The following is a 20,088-nucleotide window of genomic DNA, read 5'->3' on the forward strand; positions in this document are numbered from 1 at the left end:
GACAGAGTCACAAACAGAAACACATATCTCAGAATGATGACAGACAGAGTCACAAACAGAAACACATATCTCAGAATGATGACAGACAGAGTCACAAACAGAAACACATATCTCAGAATGATGACAGACAGAGTCACAATCAGAAACACATATCTCAGAATGATGACAGATAGAGTCACAATCAGAAACACATATCTCAGAATGATGACAGATAGAGTCACAATCAGAAACACATATCTCAGAATGATGACAGACAGAGTCAAAATCAGAAACACATAGTAGAATGTTCTAGACTGAGGAACAGCTTGGACCCCAGTTTATTTTCTGTGAGCTAATATTATTAGCAAATACAGTAAAAGGAAATAAACATGGGTCCATTTAGAATGTTTATGTTGCCAATTTGAACTCTCTCTCTCTCTCTCTCTCTCTCTCTCTCTCTCTCTCTCTCTCTCTCTCAGGGACACCATGCGAGAGAGGAAGGGCAACAACAAGTGTTAACCTGAAACATCTTGACAGGCAAGACCTGGAGGGGTAATAGAGGAGTATGGAGGACTTTATGAAACTCAGATGTTATATAGTGTGTGAGAGAGAGATAGAGAGGGGGGAGAGAGAGAGAGAGAGAGAGAGAGAGAGAGAGAGAGAGAGAGAGAGATAGGGGGAGATGAGAGAGAGAGAGAGAGAGAGAGAGATAGGGGGAGATGAGAGAGAGAGAGAAGAGGGAAAGAGAGAGATAAAGAGCAATATAGAGAAATAAAGAGGGAAATAGAGAGATAAAGAGCGATAGAGAGAGAGAGAAAGAGGGATAGAGAGAGAAAGAAAGAGGGAAAGAGAGAGAAAGGGAGAGGTATGGGACAGATTAGATGGTTGGTGTGGGAGTGCTAAAGAGTGACAGCGTGTCAGGAAAAAAAAAAAAGAGAGAGAGAGAGAGAGAGAGAGAGAGAGAGAGAGAGAGAGAGAGAGAGAGAGAGAGAGAGAGAGAGAGAGAGAGATAAAAGAGTAAAGTGTGTAAGAAGAGAGAAAGAGAAGGGGAATGATTGATTGATTGATTTTTATTTAGTACATACAATTTATACAAAAGTATTAAAAACAAGGGGTACAAGGATAACATGTGAAAGTCTGTCGACTTGTTTCCAACATGGTCCCAAAGAAAGAGAGAAAGTGAGAGAGAAAGTGAGAGAGAGGGAAAGAGAGAAAGAGACGGTGAAAGAGGGAGGGAGAGAGAGAAGAATGGTGAGAAAGAGGGAGGGAGAGAGAGAGAAAGAGGTTAGAAGGAACGCCACGCTGTCTCATTTGACTAACACAGAGCCGACCAGAATGCTGAGAGTTCTGTGTTGTACAATAATTACTGGGTACAGTTTCTCCTGCTTATATTACAAATGCTTAGAAAAATACACAGAGCACAAACACGCCCCCTTAGACCTCCTGATCCTACACAAGTCCCTTGTTACCATCCAACACCGACAGGTTTACATGTGACCTAAATTAAGCAGAGCACTCCGGGAAGGCCTCTATTCATAATCAGAGAGCTTTCCGTGAAAGCAGAGGCACAAGGCGCCTCTTGTTAAGAAGATGAAAAGCATGTCTGGTGAATCTCCTGTTTAGCCGCTAGACGGTACAAGGTGTTAACAATCCCTGGTGAAAATGTTGGTGTTATCCACGGCTTCTGCCAGGCTTAACCAAATACCACATCAATTGTCTTCCTTTGTACGTTTCATTCCAATGAGGCCGTCTGTGGCACTCCCATCAAATCTCAAGAGGTTCGCCCCGTCTGGGTTCATCTTTGAGAACGCTTTCATCTCTGCGTGATTTTTAATCAAACCCTGACCGTTTAGCCCCCAACTGGGTTGGGTTTGCTTGTTTTGGGGAGGCTGGAACACCACCGTGGATCCGCACCAAACAACCGCACCCTGGTCGGCGTGTACTGTACGGGTCGGTCTCGGGCCGCTTCCAAAGGGAAGTTTGCTTCTGACTTTGGACCACTTCAGAGGAACTCGGGTGTGACCTAGGGTTGGGGGCGACGTCAGGAGGTGGAGCGGTCGTCTGGTAAATCGGAAGGTTCCCGGTTTGATTCCGGCTCTTCCCGCGGCAGCACATCGAAGTGTCCTTGAGCAAGACGCTTAACCCCTAACTGCTCCCGATGAGCAGGTTGTCACCTTGCATGGTCGCCTCACCGTCGGTGTGTGAATGTGTGAGTGAATGGTTGAATGTGAGGCATACGTTGGAAAGTGCTTTAGATAAAAAGGACTATATGAATGCACCATTTACCATCCTCACCTTCTCAACCAGTCTTTCCTTAATTTTCCTCCCTGTAGCCTAAAAGCCGCCATATTTTAAATACTAGTCATAATGATGTGTAACTGCAGAATATACCAGTTCATTCAAGTGCCCTAGCGTGAACTGAAAGCACCCTGGACTAGGCCCACTCTTCCTACAGCTCTGGGTGGTCTAGGGCAGGGGTTCCCAAACTTTTCAGGCCAGGGCCCAGAAAATAAGGCGTCAGAGAGCCGCGGCCCAATGCACATCGTCAGGCTTTTTTTTTTATTTTTATTTTTTTTTGCCAGGCGACCGATTTTTTAAGCCAAATATCACTTCAATCCTATTAAGTTAGTTCAAGTTAATTATTCATTTATATGTGCTATTTATGAGAGGGCTAACTTGTTGCAAAATAATAATGATAATAATAATAGCCTCATTAAAATACTATTGTTGCTTCGGTTGTTTTCAGCGTTTTATGTGCATAATCTGTTATTTAGTTTGAAATGTTCGTTGAAATAAGTAGATTTTTAGTTTTTGTTTATTTATTAAGTTAATATAAAACCATATAGGTAGTCACATTTTAGAATACAATAGAATAGAATTTTAGAATACAACTAGAAACACTGTCCTGGCCTGCTTCTAAGTTCAGTGGCCTGACAAAAAAAAAGAATAAAAAAATTAAAAATTTAAAATTTAAATGTTCTCTTTTTTTTTTTTTTTTTTTTTAAATCATCTCGCGGCCCACCTTTGGGTCGCGACCCCGACTTTGGGAACCACTGGTCTAGGGTTTAATATAGCACAGTGACACTTCCCCGCGCTGAAAGAGCCTGTGAAGAAGCAAGGAGTATGTCATACAGCAACTAGGACACGCCCTTTTGTGGAGGCGGAGGGAGACAACAAGGAACAAGACTTCTGACGGCGGCGCTAACAATATTGTCATTGTCAATTGAGCACCTCAGACGCAGAACCATACAAGTTTTCAGAGGAACAATGTTTTCAAACTTTATTATTATCTAAAGTTAGAGTGTTGCGTTCACTCATAGTTAAAGACAGTGGAGGTTGAGTACTTTATTATCTAAAGATGGTAAGTTAGAGTGTTGCGTTCACTCATAGTTAAAGACAGTAGAGGTTGAGTACTTTATTATCTAAAGATGGTAAGTTAGAGTGTTGCGTTCACTCATAGTTAAAGACAGTAGAGGTTGAGTACTTTATTATCTAAAGATGGTAAGTTAGAGTGTTGCGTTCACTCATAGTTAAAGACGGTAGAGGTTGAGTACTTTATTATCTAAAGATGGTAAGTTAGAGTGTTGCGTTCACTCATAGTTAAAGACAGTAGAGGTTGAGTACTTTATTATCTAAAGATGGTAAGTTAGAGTGTTGCGTTCACTCATAGTTAAAGACAGTAGAGGTTGAGTACTTTATTATCTAAAGATGGTAAGTTAGAGTGTTGCGTTCACTCATAGTTAAAGACAGTAGAGGTTGAGTACTTTATTATCTAAAGATGGTAAGTTAGTGTTGTGTTCATTTATAGTTAAAGACAGTAGAGGTTGAGTACTTTATTATCTAAAGATGGTAAGTTAGTGTTGTGTTCATTCATAGTGAAAGACAGTAGAGGTTGAGTACTTTATTATCTAAAGATGGTAAGTTAGAGTGTTGCGTTCACTCATAGTTAAAGACAGTAGAGGTTGAGTACTTTATTATCTAAAGATGGTAAGTTAGAGTGTTGCGTTCACTCATAGTTAAAGACAGTAGAGGTTGAGTACTTTATTATCTAAAGATGGTAAGTTAGAGTGTTGCGTTCACTCATAGTTAAAGACAGTAGAGGTTGAGTACTTTATTATCTAAAGATGGTAAGTTAGAGTGTTGCGTTCACTCATAGTTAAAGACAGTAGAGGTTGAGTACTTTATTATCTAAAGATGGTAAGTTAGTGTTGTGTTCATTTATAGTTAAAGACAGTAGAGGTTGAGTACTTTATTATCTAAAGATGGTAAGTTAGTGTTGTGTTCATTTATAGTTAAAGACAGTAGAGGTTGAGTACTTCATTATCTAAAGATGGTAAGTTAAGAGTGTTGTGCTCATTCATAGTTAAAGACAGTAGATGTTAAGTAGTTTCTTGTGATATATCACATTCACACACACCCAAGTGATTTAGATTAACTTCCTAACTGCACAGTGTCAAGTTAATCTACATGGTTCTTCCGTGCAAGGGTTCAATTAATTGTTCCTACGTGTTAAACCACAACAAGAATCCTGCATCCAATCACACTGTAGCACTTATAGCACTTCATTTAACTCAAATCCACCCTCTTTCACTCTGCTTACTTTGAGCCGGCAGACGGAGAGTTCTCTTTCCCCTCACACTGGGAACCATACAAGGGATAAGCCTCAGACACACCCAGGAGAGTGTGAACATTTACATTACTGACATGGTTTTGTGAAGCGCGATCCTCATGACTTATTGAGTCCAGTCTTTCCTTTGAAAGCAGCCAACAGACTCTCTGGATGCATTAGCCCGGGTGATCAATCTGCACTCTCAGGGTCACTCCAAAGCCTCTTAAGTCCCGTACACATCGCTATTCTCTCTCCGTTTCTTTGGAAAAGGGGTTTTTGCTCGATTCATGCTCTTCATACAGCGTTTTAGTTGGCAAGGTTTTCGAGCAACCATTCATTTTCTCCATTGACAGCATACTTACTGCAGGTACTCCATTCACTCAATGCTTTCACTCCATAAACGTCGGAGCACGGAGACAGTTGAGTTTTCCGTAATACCTGCATACTTCATTTAGAATCGCGTAGTACGCTTGTGAAAGGGAACATTGAGTCCAAATAGCCGCTAATTGGAATAGAATGGCATGTAGCATTTATCTACACTTTTGATCTAGGGTCAGAGAGAGAGAGGGAAAAAAGTGATATGGTCTAGCAGTAAATACCAAAGAAGGTTCAAAAGTACTTGGGAGAACAGACCGTATGTAAACACAACAGGCTTGAGCAACAGCGGCCAGAATAACATTCTCTACTGCGCTGGACTGAATCCCATTGGCTGAGAGCAGCCAGGACCAGAGATAGATTGTCGTTGACATTGATAGGGCATGGGAATGAAAATGACAAGCCCACAATGACCGTTTCTGGACGCTGATGTTATGATTAAATTAAACATGTATTATTATTATACTCGACTTCAAGTCCTATCTTGGCTTCGTCAGCTCACCCCTCATCACCACTGACAAGCCCATTTGATGGTTGACTAACAGATGGTAATTGGGGTCAAAGGCAACTCCGAGAAAGCTGATATAAAACACTCAAACCATGATTTAAAACAGCCTACAACATCCTACAAACATCCTACAACAAGCATGCGGTATCTACGACCGAGCAATTGATCAAAGTGGACCAGACTAAAACGTTAGCATGTGGCACATATATTATATAACATGAAATAGCTCCTGTGCATCTAAATTAAATTCAATGGAGTCTATGCTGGCTTCCTGCTGAGGTCTGTCACAGCCTGGAGGAGAGCAGGGAGGAGATGGAGAAACAGAGAGGGAGCTTGGTTCAGTAAACAGTAGGGTGTCAGGAGATAAATGGAGCCCCCTCTGGAGCCACGAGGACCTCTCTGCCTGTGGGCTTCATCTGAGTGCTCTCTCTCTCCAGTACAACGTTACACAACCTGTACAGTCAGGGTTGGGGTTTCAAAGCATTTTATTGAATATGAAATCTAGCATCGAATCTGATTATTGAATCTGTGAATGTGAATGTGAATGTGAATGGGATTGGGAATGGGAATGGGAATGGGAATGGGAATGGGAATGGGAATGGGAATGGGAATGGGAATGGGAATGGGAATGGGAATGGGATTGGGATTGGGATTGGAATGGGAATGTGAATGGGGATAGTTCTATGGTGTAATAGTTAGTAGGGATGGGTATTTTAAAGAAAAATCCAGATCGATTGATCGCATGCTATACTCGATTGATTGTGTATTACTCGAAAAGGGAAAAGAAACGTATTTTTGTTCATTCACGTATATATGTTTAAGGAAACCAACAAACAGTTATAATGTACGGAAGCCCTAAGAGGCCGTACATTCATACATTTTATTTGCTCCGTTTTTCCGTTATCACGAGAAAATTTATTAAATCGGATACATTTATTTCAGGGGGGTACATGACATACAGGTATACACAGTACTGTTACAATTGCGACATACAAGATATGCAAATATACAGTACTGTTACATACGATGGGGAAGAAACTGTACATTAGGAGGGGGTGGGAGGGGTTTGGACATACGGGGGCCAGTTTCGCGTTGCAGCCTCCCGTAGCCAGGTGCTCTTTGAGAGCTCACTTTGATTGCACTTTGAGGCACATTAATGTGTATAATTTATTATCTGTAACAGCAAGGCATAAAGCTATTTCAGCCTGTGTCAGGCCTTGATTGAAGAGATATGTGACGCGGTGATCAATATCCTCCTGCTTAGCCCCTTTTGTGACTGTGATGCACAGAGTGCATCATAGTCACAAACGGGGCTACCTGCTCCTCTGACATTGCGACACTGAATGATGTTTCCTGCAGTGATTTAATATATAGACTATCGTTTCGTTTTCTCGAGATCTCGAGAAAATTATCGCGTTATTACGAGAAAACTAATTAAATTAACTCGTTATGATGGGAAAACGGAGCAAATAAAATGTATGAATGTACGGCCTCTTAGGGCTTCCGTAATAATCGTACACATACATGTGAAAAGATATGTAAAAAATATATATATATATATATATTTTTTCATACAAATGAATAATTTCGATTTTTTTTTTCTTTTTTTTTTCTCTCATAGCTACGAGTAATCGATTAACGCCCATCCCTAATAGGTAGCCAGACAGTGTGATTTAGTTATATATCTGGTGTAATAAGTAGCCAGACAGTGTGGTGTTGTTCTATCTCTGCTGTAATGGTAGCCAGACAGTGTGGCTGTGAAGATGCTTTTTCTACCCATAGGTGTTCTGAAAGCATGTTGAACCTCTGTTGTTGTTTGTGATTTAATCTGCAGATTCAATAAAGTACTGTATATGTAAATAATATATCTCACCTGTCCAGGTCATCTTTCTTCATGTCATAGTTCTTGAGGACCCGGAGCAGCTGCAGATCCTGGCTGATGAAGCAGGGAGGCAGCAGGCCGTGGATCCCCAGCTGGTGGCGCTCCTCCAGGGTGAAGGCCATGCCCTGAAGACATACAAACCACTATCAACCTCCAGAACACACACAGCTATAGAGGTTTTGCACAGGGTGTTTGGAATGTTCATTTTCCTTCAATGTTGGGGGGGGGGACAATGGCAATGTGGAAAAACAACTATTGCAATGTGTTGATATATGACAGATGATTATGATCTAATATCCTAGAATAATAAGACAAGGATGGGTTAGTGATGTCATGGAGATGTTCCAAAATGGCTTCCCTGTTACCGCTGGGAGTTCAAAATGCATTGAAAGAAGGAGCGTGGTCTGCTAGGGCTGCGCGTTGAGGCTGTGACCTGTCCTCTTATAACGCATTTCTATCCAAGCTGTTCCCTGGCAACACATTTCCACTGAAACACTATATTCAACCCCTCCTCATCTTAACCTCAGATTCCCCCAAGAGAGAGAGAGAGAGAGAGAGAGAGAGAGAGAGAGAGAGAGAGAGAGAGAGAGGAAAAGGTTCTATTCCCAGAGAGAGAGATGATGATGATGATGATGATGATGAGCCACAGGTTGTGAGCCAGGCTCAAACCCACAACATTAAAAGTAAATTATAAACACTCCAGGACAATTAAAATGATGGCTTACTTAACATGATGTTGTGGGCCATTGCCCAGACCTACCGTATGATGTTACAATGTAAACAGAATGTATACTGAAAGGATAGCTAGGATGCCTAGTTAAATGTATTCTTTTTGTGCTACTTTTAGCTAATGCAAAGGCTGTTTGGTAAATGAAAGGCTTAACGTTCATCAATAGGGGATTCACTAAAAACCAGGCATCTCATGGATTGCATCATTCACAGCTTCCAATGGGCTGTTAATGTCGAGCTGAAATGGCCTTTTGGAGAGTATCTAGTTTCTGTATTGTGACGTATTTCTGAGTGACACATAACGTAACAGGACAAAGGCAGGATAGGCAGGTGGGAGGAATTTGATTTGATCTCTGAAAAGTGGGCGTGACGTTACCATAACAATGCTGGACACTAGCTACTGCTAGTCTACACATCAGGCCTGCTAAGCAGTAAGCTAGCTACTAGCTACTGCTGCTCTGAAACAGACAGGAATAAAGTGAAATGCTATTTAGAATACTATTTTCGCTGTTTGTATTTAAGTATGTTCTACATTGGGTGCTAAGTGTCGTATAAAATGTGCTGTATCAAATAAACTTGACTTGACTTGACGTGACGTGACTTATCAGGAGAGGCCTTGCACGGAATGATTATGCAGTTTTCCTTCTCAAGTTCAAGTTTCAAGTTTTTTTATTAGTTGTCCTACAGAAGTACAGAATACTTTTATATAAAATGCTTCTTTCTGTTTTGCTCCAGAGATTGTGCTAGATAAAAATAGATATAATAGGTATAAAATAAGTATAGTAAGTATAAAATAGAAGTCAAGTACGTAGACAAAAGTGTTCAATATATACATATATACAATGTACAATGCAGAGTAGAAAAGTAACTGAGTTACAATACAATATACTATATACTATACAGTACAATGCAGAAATGGGATGAGGTACAATTTAGGTACAATTTACAGTAAGGTGTAATGAGGTATGGGTTGTAGTGCAAATGATTTACCAATCAATATAAAGTGTGTTTAGGGTGCTGCAGTGAGTTGTTTTGAGTTTGAGTTGTTTTGAGTTGAGTTCTTCCAACACTGTGATCACTGGTAACACTGGAAAAGCACAATATTACTGTTCCACTGTGATTTGTTTGCAATATTCAATAATTAGACACCAAATATTTATCATATCAACACATGGTGTTCAGAATTCCGACCTGTTCCTTTAACCCTCATACGAGGCTCCTCTTTAAATAATGTCAACGACGGCTGCTGGGAAGTCTGACAGTGGAGAGGGCAGCCAGTCACCTGAAGTCTGACAGTGGAGAGGACGGCCAGTCACCTGGTCGCATCTCTCTACCCTTCCTTATCTTCACCAACCTGTCATCTCAGTACAAACTTATTTAGTTGTAAATGTAATGGACCTGTCTCAAACCCTGCCCTCTTTTCTTGATCCTCCAATCACAACTGTCGCTTACCTCGGACAAACTTGGTTTGTCCGAGGTAAGCGACAGTTGTGATTGGAGGATCAAGAAAAGAGGGCAGGGTTTGAGACAGGTCCATTCCTCCCGCAATTGACGTTCGATCTGCGTGGTAGAATATAGCGATATTGTAATGTGATTAAACCTGTTCCCAGTGTAGAGCTTTTGGAGCTATTGTTTGATATGCCGTTTGATTAATATTGATTAATGGTCAATGTTTATTGTTGTCTATTTATGACAAACCTTTGATCATCATCATGTTAAATGTTATGCCAGAGATTATTGTTGAAATGTAATCCCTGCAATAAGATAACAACTCATGCCTCTATTGAACTCTATTCATTGTTTGATTGGATCATTTAATAACTCTCTGTACTATTAATGTTCTCTCTGTCTTTCTCTGCCTTGGTCTCTGCTTCTTACCCAAGCCCCACAAAGGATGGACCTACACCACCAGCAATAGAGCAACACATTATGACTCATTTCAATTTAAAGACTGAATTATCTTCACATAGCAACCGTTGTTTTGCACATAGCAACCTCCGTTTCTGTCACCATGGAGGACAAATGGGCATTCTAAACATTCCATGAACATTTTAATTCACAAAAGTTATTTCAATACAGGTCTTATATTCAATAAGAGCACATGTCATCTACCCTCGTCTCTCATGGCAGAGCAGCGTGTGTTCTGTTTACAGTCCATAGTAACATCATAGTGAAAAAAAGGACAACTGAGAATCATTTTGGAAAATGGGCAACGCTGAGCGTGACGGTACTATGGATGATTTTCAGACAAAGGCCTTTTTCCAGGGCCACGGTTCTATGGCGGAAAGCTCTGTGTGTGTGTTTGTGTACAGATTGCAAATCTCTGTATCCCATTGACATTTATGGTCACTGGAGTGGCTAAGCTTGATCTCTACTTGAACTTTGCACAAGCAGATAATCAGGAAAGGATTCATGGGTCTATTCTACTCAAACATTCCTGAGAGCTGAGAGTAGGAGGATGTCAAACGCGTCCTCTGTTCAGCCAGGGTGTTTGCTCTTAAGAGGGGCTCCCTGCAAAGATTAGCCTGACGCTAGTGATCAGTGGGTGTTCAGAGAGGCCACTGTTGGCTCTTGCTCCGGTGCGATGGGTCTGTCAACATCCCCAGAAACGTACACACACATCCACCAGGGAGCCCTGTCTAACTACCTGCTCCGCCGCTGCGACCCCTGACCTCTCCTCTGACACTCACCTGACCTTCCAGACGGGAATTTCGATAAACACGTGTTTAGTGTCGGGGTTGTGACCTTGGACACTTGGAGCGGTTTATTCTGGTAGAGGAGGAGACAGTCGCTAGGCAGGAGAGAGGTGCTGTGCTGTCTGCACATGGGGTGACCAGAGAGAAGGTAACTGTCAAGGCAAGGCTCTACTCTTCAACAACAACAGAAAAACCTCAGAGTCCATAGATGGTGTAGTGGTTGACACCCCCACCCCTGGAACCACACATAGCCCTGCTGGACTGGGTTCAAATCCCACCAGAACCATCTCTACTGTGTCTCCCCTGCTCTGTCTCCCTCTCAGCCTTCCTACTGTCTCAATAAAGACCCTTCTCTCCTGTGTCTCCCCTGCTCTGTCTCCCTCTCAGCCTTCCTACTTTCTCAATAAAGATCCTTCTCTCCTGTGTCTCCTCTACTCGGGCTCCCTCTCAGCCTTCCTACTGTCTCAATAAAGACCCTTCTCTCCTGTGTCTCGCCTACTCTGTCTCCCTCTCAGCCTTCCTACTGTCTCAATAAAGATTATTCTCTCCTGTGTCTCCCCTACTCTGTCTCCCTCTCAGCCTTCCTACTGTCTCAATAAAGACCCTTCTCTCCTGTGTCTCCCCTAATCTGTCTCCCTCTCAGCCTTCCTACTGTCTCAATAAAGACCCTTCTCTCCTGTGTCTCCCCTAATCTGTCTCCCTCTCAGCCTTCCTACTGTCTCAATAAAGATCATTCTCTCCTGTGTCTCCCCTACTCTGTCTCCCTCTCAGCCTTCCTACTGTCTCAATAAAGATCCTTCTCTCCTGTGTGTCCTCTACTCTTTCTCCCTCTCAGCCTTCCTACTGTCTCAATAAAGATCATTCTCTCCTGTGTGTCCTGTCCTCTACTCTGTCTCCCTCTCAGCCTTCCTACTGTCTCAATAAAGATCCTTCTCTCCTGTGTCTCCCCTACTCTGGCTCCCTCTCAGCCTTCCTACTGTCTCACTAAAGAACCTTCTCTCCTGTGTCTCCCCTACTCTGTCTCCCTCTCAGCCTTCCTACTGTCTCAATAAAGAACCGTCTCTCTCCTGTGTCTCCTCTACTCTGTCTCCCTCTCAGTCGTCCTACTGTCTCAATAAAGATCCTTCTCCCCTACTCGGTCAACAAGACAACCCTAGTTATTTTAAATGACAGCCTGCTAGATTAGCTTGACCATTTTATACAGAAATATTTTGGCCGGGGATTCATGAAATTTGCAAGCTGTCACAAATATTGAGGGGTTTGGAAGAATCTGTGTTATTTCTTGCGATCGTAAAGCTACAAAAATTCTGGCAGTGGACAATTTCTGCGTTTTGGAACGCATCCATGGGCACTTAATACTGGCCAATGCAATTTATAACCCTTTCAAGCAAGCGACTCTTGCTGTGTATATGGTTATGTTAAAGGGTTTCCTCTGGGCTGGAGGGAGGTAGGAAAACACAGAGAATTACATTATACGGCACATTGTAATAAAATGTGGTGGTCTTGACGTCAGAAGAAAACATCAGAGCTGACCACGGACACACTCTGAATATTTATTTCCTTTTCTTAAAACGGAAAAGCAGACAACTTCCATAATGTCACTGAGTTTGATGGAATCTGAGTGGATCCTGAGACTAATGTCACTGAGTTTAGATTGAATCTAAGTGTTTTATGTTTTATGTTTATTTAGGATCCCCATTAGCTTTTGCACTTGACAAAAGCTATTCTTCCAACTTCACTTACAACAATACAACAATATTCAATACATTACATCATTATCAACATCAATTACATCATTATCAACATCTCATTAACAATCTCATCCTCAGTTAAGGATGGTATTGTACAAGATACTTATTAGTATAAAGTATTAAAATAAAATAATTTAAATCAAATAAATAGTGCTTCCTGAGCAGCACTCACTGCCATCAACATAAATACAATTAACAGTCAATTGGTTTTCACCGCTATGCCATACGGGTTCAGTGCATGCTCGTTAGTAGATGGTATTTAAATTTTTTCTTGAAACTGGTTTTGGATTCTATTTCTATTTCAGTGGATCCTGAGACTAGCGTCACTGAGTTTAGATGGAATCTGAGTGGATCCTGAGACTAACGGCTCTGATGACTGTTGAAAAAGAGAAGAAAGATAAAGAAACAAAGAGAAACACCGCGTTTCCAGTTCGGCAGAAACATCCGAGAGACGTCTGTTAATCATCAGCAGCAGGTACAGTGTGTCACTGCGTACACCCACACACACACCACACACACACACACACACACACACACACACACACACACACACACACACACACACACACACACACACACACACACACACATACACACAAACACACACACATGTGCACACACACACAAGCACATACCCACGCACACATATGTACGCACAAATGCACACACATGCATGTACACACAAACACAAGCACAAACACACAAACACACAAATGCACACACACATTCACACACATGTATGGACAAACGCACATGCACAAACACACACACAGGTGCACACACACACAAGCACAAACACACACACACACAAATGTACACACACATTCACACACATGTACGCACAAACGCACACAGATGTACCCACACATGCGCGCACACACACGCAAGCACAAAGACATACGCATGTGCGCACACACACAAGCACAAATGCACACACAAGCACAAACGCATGCGCAAGCACAAACACACATGGACACAGGCACGTGCACATGTACACACAAACATGCACACACACACACACACATTTCACTTTGTCATCTAGTTGAAATAACAGGCCCAAACCATCTGACTGGTGGTTGTTGTTATTTCAGTCTTTCTATCTGTGTCACTTATGAGGCTTGTCACAGGCTGTACTTAAAACATCTCAAATAGACAGCAGCAGAAAGGACCTATGCTGACTAAAGCCAGCTCTGAATTACTAATTACAATAATCATAAAGGGCAATTCTATTTTCCTGAGAGCCACTGGTAGGCATCATGTAGCGCCCCGTGTTGAGCTTTGAGCACAGAAGTTGAAAGGATAGAAAACGCCTTTGCTCGCATCTCGTGGCCATTTAGTTTGATAGACGATGGCTACCCTAGCAGTTCTATACTGTTGTCAAGGAAATTAACCTTGATTCATAATGTGGACGGCTCACACTGATCCGTCATGTCTGTCTGTCTGTTTTTAATTGTCTCAATGACAATGTTTGTCCTACTGTAGAATAACTGTATGTCCCCCTCCCTCCCACTTGTGATCCCCCCCCCCCACACACACCTACCATAGACAGCCTATCGTTCTCCAATACTCAAGTTCTGTCTACCCTCCTCCATTGATCACCCCCCCCATGTCTACCTCCTCCTTAACATGAGCAAGCACACACTCATGCTGCACACGCCCACACTTATGGCCACTAAGGAAAGGTCACTTTAAGAATAGTATAGTATAACTGAGATTGTATAATATAGCATGTACAGAAAGACCCAGTGCCTCATCCGTAGCTAACAGTGTATTGCACTACCACAGGACCTAGCATGTCCTACCATGCTCTGTAAATAACTTATTTACATTTACATTTACATTTAGTCATTTAGCTGACGCTTTTATCCAAAGCGACTTACAAGTTCTGTACGACAAGACAGCAAGAAGGGTACAACTCTATCAGCTGAGTAACAATGTTCCTCAAAGTGTTGCGTGTTACAGTGTAGGTTAGTTTATTAGGACAAGTGCATGACAGTAAGGTTAGTCAGGGTTCGATTTATTTTTATTTTTTTATATCATTTCAGATAATGGTTGAAGAAGTGAGTCTTTAGTCGACGGCGAAAGATTGGACGGGATTCGGCTGTCCTAACTGGGATGGGCAGTTCATTCCACCATTGTGGGGCAAGGACTGAGAATAGGCGGCTTCTCTTTGATGACCCTCCGGGAGCTTGGATAGGAGTAGGTCTTATGTACATATACCGATATGCCCTACTCTGTTTACTTGTTTTATTGCACAATGTCGTTCTATTGGATTATATGTTATTACTATTGTATTATGCACAACGTTGCGGGCAAGACCACCCGCATTTCATTGTATACTCGTATGCCGTGACAAATAAAACTCTTGACTTGACTTGACTCCTCCCCCTCCTAACCCAAACCATGTCCCCCGACCCCCTCCTCCTCCAATCGTGGACCTGGGCCATTTTACCCAGAACACCCAGCTCTCAAACTATAAAGACCGACGTCTCGCTGGATTCCAGAGCTCACCTGGGGACAAGAGCAGTGGTGCGTTGGTGATTTCATACCTGGTTGCACTGTGTTTTAATGACGCCATGTGCACGTGCGCTCCCGGGTGCACGCTCCCGAGGGCATTATTGTGTGCGTGCGCATGCTTCTGGTCACAGACCCGGTTGCACAGTGTGTAACCTCGTCCCATGACCAACGCACCCCTGGACAAGAGGTCATTGCCCTCGTTGAGTCATCCATGCTATAACACTGTAATAAACCTGTGTTTACCAAGTCTATATTTGACTATCTACATTCATTGATCGGGTTAATTTACCCCACACTACAAGGCTGATGACGACAGAACAGGACAGAAGAGTTTGGAGAGGACAGCAGAGAGAGCAGAGAGAGCAGAGAGAGAGCAGAGAGAGCAGAGAGAGAGCAGAGAGAGAGCAGAGAGAGAAGAGAGAGCAGAGAGAGAGCAGAGAGAGCAGAGAGAGCAGAGAGAGAGCAGAGAGAGCAGAGAGAGAGCAGAGAGAGCAGAGAGAGAGCAGAGAGAGAGCAGAGAGAGAGCAGAGAGAACAGAGAGAGAGAGCAGAGAGAACAGAGAGCGAGAGCAGAGAGAGAGCAGAGAGAGCAGAGAGAGAGAACAGAGAGAGAGCAGAGAGAGAGAGCAGAGAGAGAGCAGAGAGAGCAGAGAGAGCAGAGAGAGAGAGAGCAGAGAGAGCAGAGAGAGAGCAGAGAGAACAGAGAGAGAACAGAGAGAGAGAGAGCAGAGAGAGCAGAGAGAGAGCAGAGAGAGAGCAGAGAGAGCAGAGAGAGAAGAGAGAGCAGAGAGAGAGCAGAGAGAGAGAGCAGAGAGCGAAGCGAGAGCAGAGAGAGCAGAGATAGCAGAGAGAGCAGAAAGAGCAGAGAGAGAAAGCAGAGAGAGAGCAGAGAGAGCAGAGAGAGCAGAGAGAGAGCAGAGAGAGCAGAGAGAGAGCAGAGAGAGCGAGAGAGAGAGCAGAGAGAGAAGAGAGAGAGAGCAGAGAGAGCAGAGAGAGCAGAGAGAGCAGAGAGAGAGCAGAGAGAGCAGAGAGAGAGCAGAGAGAGCGAGAGAGAGAGCAGAGAGAGCAGAGAGAGAGCAGAGAGAGCAGAGAGAGCAGAGAGAGAGCAGAGAGAGAGCAGAGAGAGCAGAGAGAGAGCAGAGAGAGAGCAGAGAGCAGAGAGAGAAGAGAGAGCAGAGAGAGAGCAGAGAGAGCAGAAAGAGCAGAGAGAGCAGAGAGAGCAGAGAGAGCAGAGAGAGCAGAGAGAGAGCAGAGAGAGAGCAGAGAGAGTGCAGAGAGAGCAGAGAGAGAGTGCAGAGAGAGAGCAGAGAGAGCAGAGAGAGAGCAGAGAGAGCAGAGCGAGAGCAGAGAGAGAGCAGAGAGAACAGAGAGAGAGAGAGCAGAGAGAGCAGAGAGAGCAGAGAGAGAGAGAGCAGAGAGAGAGCAGAGAGAGCAGAGCGAGAGCAGAGAGAGAGAGAGCAGAGAGAGAGCAGAGAGAGCAAAGAGAGAGAGAGTGCAGAGAGAGAGAGCAGAGAGAGCAGAGAGAAAGCAGAGAGAGAGCAGAGAGAACAGAGAGAACAGAGAGAGAGCAGAGAGAGCAGAGAGAACAGAGAGAGCAGAGAGAGAGCAGAGAGAGCAGAGAGAACAGAGAGAGCAGAGAGAGAGCAGAGAGAGAGCAGAGAGAGCAGATAGAACAGAGAGAGTAGAGAGAGAGCAGAGAGAGCAGAAAGAACAGAGAGAGCAGAGAGAGCAGAGAGAGCAGAAAGAACAGAGAGAGCAGAGAGAGAGCAGAGAGAGCAGAGAGAACAGAGAGAGAGCAGAGAGAACAGAGAGAGCAGAGAGATAGCAGAGAGAGCAGAGAGAGAGCAGAGAGAGAGCAGAGAGAGCAGAGAGAACAGAGAGAGAGCAGAGAGAACAGAGAGAGCAGAGAGATAGCAGAGAGAGCAGAGAGAGCAGAGAGAGCAGAGAGAGAGCAGAGAGAGAACAGAGAGAGCAGAGAGAACAGAGAGAGCAGAGAGAACAGAGAGAGAGCAGAGAGAGAGCAGAGGCTTCCTGCAGAGCAAAGGCTGTGCTGTCATTGCACCCTCAGTGAGCCACATTTTTCCAAATGTGAAAAATATAAATATATTAGAGAAACGCATTTTAAAAAATTTGAATTAATAAAAAAAGGCTTTCTCGCACTACCAGATACAGAAAAACTACCAGTCCTACTAGGGGAGGACTCAACAAGCTGTGAGCTAGCAGCAGCATATGTTGCTGCCTGCCACAAACTGAGGGACAGTGAGTGACAGTCACCTGACATGTTTACGCCGTAATACTTGATGTTTTATTTTACGATGATATTTTGTATGTACTACTTATATCTGTTTGTAATCCATGTTTATGTTTAATATTGCTTTGGCAACATGTAGTAGTATGTCATGCCAATAAAGCCATTTGAATTGAATTGAATTGAATTGAGAGCAGAGAGAGAGCAGAGAGAGTAGAGAGAGCAGAGAGAGAGAGAGAGAGAGAGAGAGAGGAAGGAAGGCCTTAAAATACATGAGGCGAGCTCTGTTTAATATGCGGTTGTAAAAATGACATCAAGCCCACAGAACAACGCTGTTGTTCACTGACAGACAGACAGACAGACAGACAGACAGACAGACACACACACACACACACACACACACACACACACACACACACACACACACACACACACACACACACACACACACACACACACACACACATACACACACACACACACACACACACACACACACACACACACACACACACACACACACACACACACACACACACACACAGCAGTCAGTACAACACACCCTCACTTTCTCTCACGCTCATACTGATATATAGCAATAAACACTACAACAAGTACTACACCAAACACACACAAGCGCACACACAAGCGCACGCACACACACACACACACACACACACACACACACACACACACACACACACACACACACACACACACACACACACACACACACACACACACACACACACACACACACACACACACACACACACACACACACACACACACACACACACACACACACACACACACACACACACACACACACACACACACACACACACACACACACACACACACACACAGGCAGGCTACTGGTTCCCCATGAATGAAAGCGTTCTGCATGAACGTTCGCAGGGGCACAAAGTTAATCAAACACAATACCTCACAGTAGCAGGGTGTCCTTGGCTGAGCGCAGAGACAGTCGGCTGTTTGTTGTGTCAGAGCTCAGCTACAGTTTGTCAGGCTGTAATGAGTGAGTGAGTGAGTGAGTGAGTGTGTGTGTGTGTGTACGTGTGTGTGTGTGTGTGGGGGGGGGGGGGGGGGGGGGCACCTCTGACTCATTAAGAATAATTACCCACACTGCTCTGAGGGCCCCTCAAAGGCTGCCAGTGTCATAATGTGAAACGGAGACCGTACACGGGAGCCCAGCCCAAAAGCGACCAATTAACATCCCATTAACATCCCCCACAATGAGGCGCGGAGCCTGGCCGACGCGGAGAGGGGAAACGCTGGGGCCGTGAAGTGACTTTCTGATTGGGGACACGGATGGTTGCCTGCGTCGGGGGCTGGACACTGGCAAGGAGGGAGATTTGGAGGAGGAGAAGGGGGGAGGGGCGAGTCCTGGCATTTTCCACAGTACGCTTTGATGGTAAGAAAGATTAGCACAATGACCCTGAGACTGAGCCAGGGGGAGCGTGGGAACCGCCGTGCCAGTCTTCAGAGGAACTGCAGCATTGGCCCAGTATCAGCCGTGGTCCTAATACTTCAATAGAGATGCCAATCTCACTATCTGACTTTCTGTTTTTTTTTGTCTTCTAGTCAATGCGTCTGTCGGTCTGAGGAGGCTTTCTCTCAAACAGCCGTGAAGAAAGCCGTGGTCAGAATATACGCCCAGAGTAAACACACCACAGATATGATGGTTGGATAAATGGATAAATGGAACTGCGTTTATATAACAGCTTTTATCCAAAGCACTTCACAATTTATGCGTCACATTCACCTATTAACTCACATTCACACACCGACCGCGAAGGCACCAACCTGCTCATCGGGAGCAGTTAGGGGTTACGTGTCTTGCTCAAGGACACTTTCACACTCTGCCAGGAGAACCTTCTGATTACCAGAGGACCACTCTACCTGAGCCACTGTGGGGTTGGTGGGGGGGCTAACAGCTGAGAGACTGATGCATGGTTCAGATGTCCCACACACACACACACGCACACACACACACACACACACACACACACACACACACACACACACACACACACACACACACACACACACACACACACACACACACACGCACACACGCACACATTTTCATGCCCTCGTAAAACGTCCTCATGTTTGTTTGCCTGCACGCTGGTTTTAATGTTTGTTCGGGGCACTGCTTGCTCTCTCTCCCCTGGGAGCCACTAGCCGGGCCGGGCCGGGCTGAGCATCAGAACGTTTCCACATGCGCCAGACCACATCTGAGATGCCCGCACCCTGTGCCAACACGTGCGTTGCCCGCAGCTCCATGTCCCAGAAGCAGCGGTAACCAACCAAAGCTGTAATCTGTCCACCGGACAGTGCCACCCTTCTACTGCTGTGCCCGCCCCGAAAACATACATTACCAAGGAAACGGGTAATTAGTTCACCAGATGACTAAACACCAAAAGATGAAAGCCCAGGTCCTTTGAAACTGATAAAAAAAAGTGCCCATTTTTTTGTGCGTTCCAGAGTTCAAAGGAAGAGGTTTGCAGAGTTTCTTTCAGTCTGGACGTGAAGATTCTGTTGCCCCGAGCCTTGTGATCTCAGTCCATCACAACCGCACGCAGCTTGTGTCTAAACAGCAACCTTGTAAAGCCACTCCCTTTGTTAATTACAGTTAAAGCTTCAGTCCACATGTCAGGGGTCAGATTCCTTCATGCTACCGTTTGGACCTCTCCTTCCAGGGGAGCCGGCTGCTTAGCGCAACATTAGCGTCGTGATTAGCAGCATTTTGTTTCTCTACTCTGCTGTTT

At 44.1% G+C, this 20,088-nt stretch overlaps 1 protein-coding gene across 1 annotated transcript in view; it reads right to left on the reverse strand.

Annotated features, from left to right (window-relative positions):
- Nucleotides 1-20,088, reverse strand: part of me1 (malic enzyme 1, NADP(+)-dependent, cytosolic) — a 254,649-nt gene that overhangs the window by 167,779 nt on the left and 66,782 nt on the right. Inside the window, exon 2 of the mRNA XM_084336576.1 lies at nucleotides 7,345-7,478. Coding sequence (XP_084192702.1) covers nucleotides 7,345-7,478 — 134 coding nt within the window. The remainder of the gene's footprint in view (nucleotides 1-7,344; nucleotides 7,479-20,088) is intronic.

Source organism: Notolepis coatsorum (genome assembly GCF_963971535.1).
Source record: "Notolepis coatsorum genome assembly, chromosome: 19".
Taxonomy (NCBI): Eukaryota; Metazoa; Chordata; class Actinopteri; order Aulopiformes; family Paralepididae; genus Notolepis; species Notolepis coatsorum.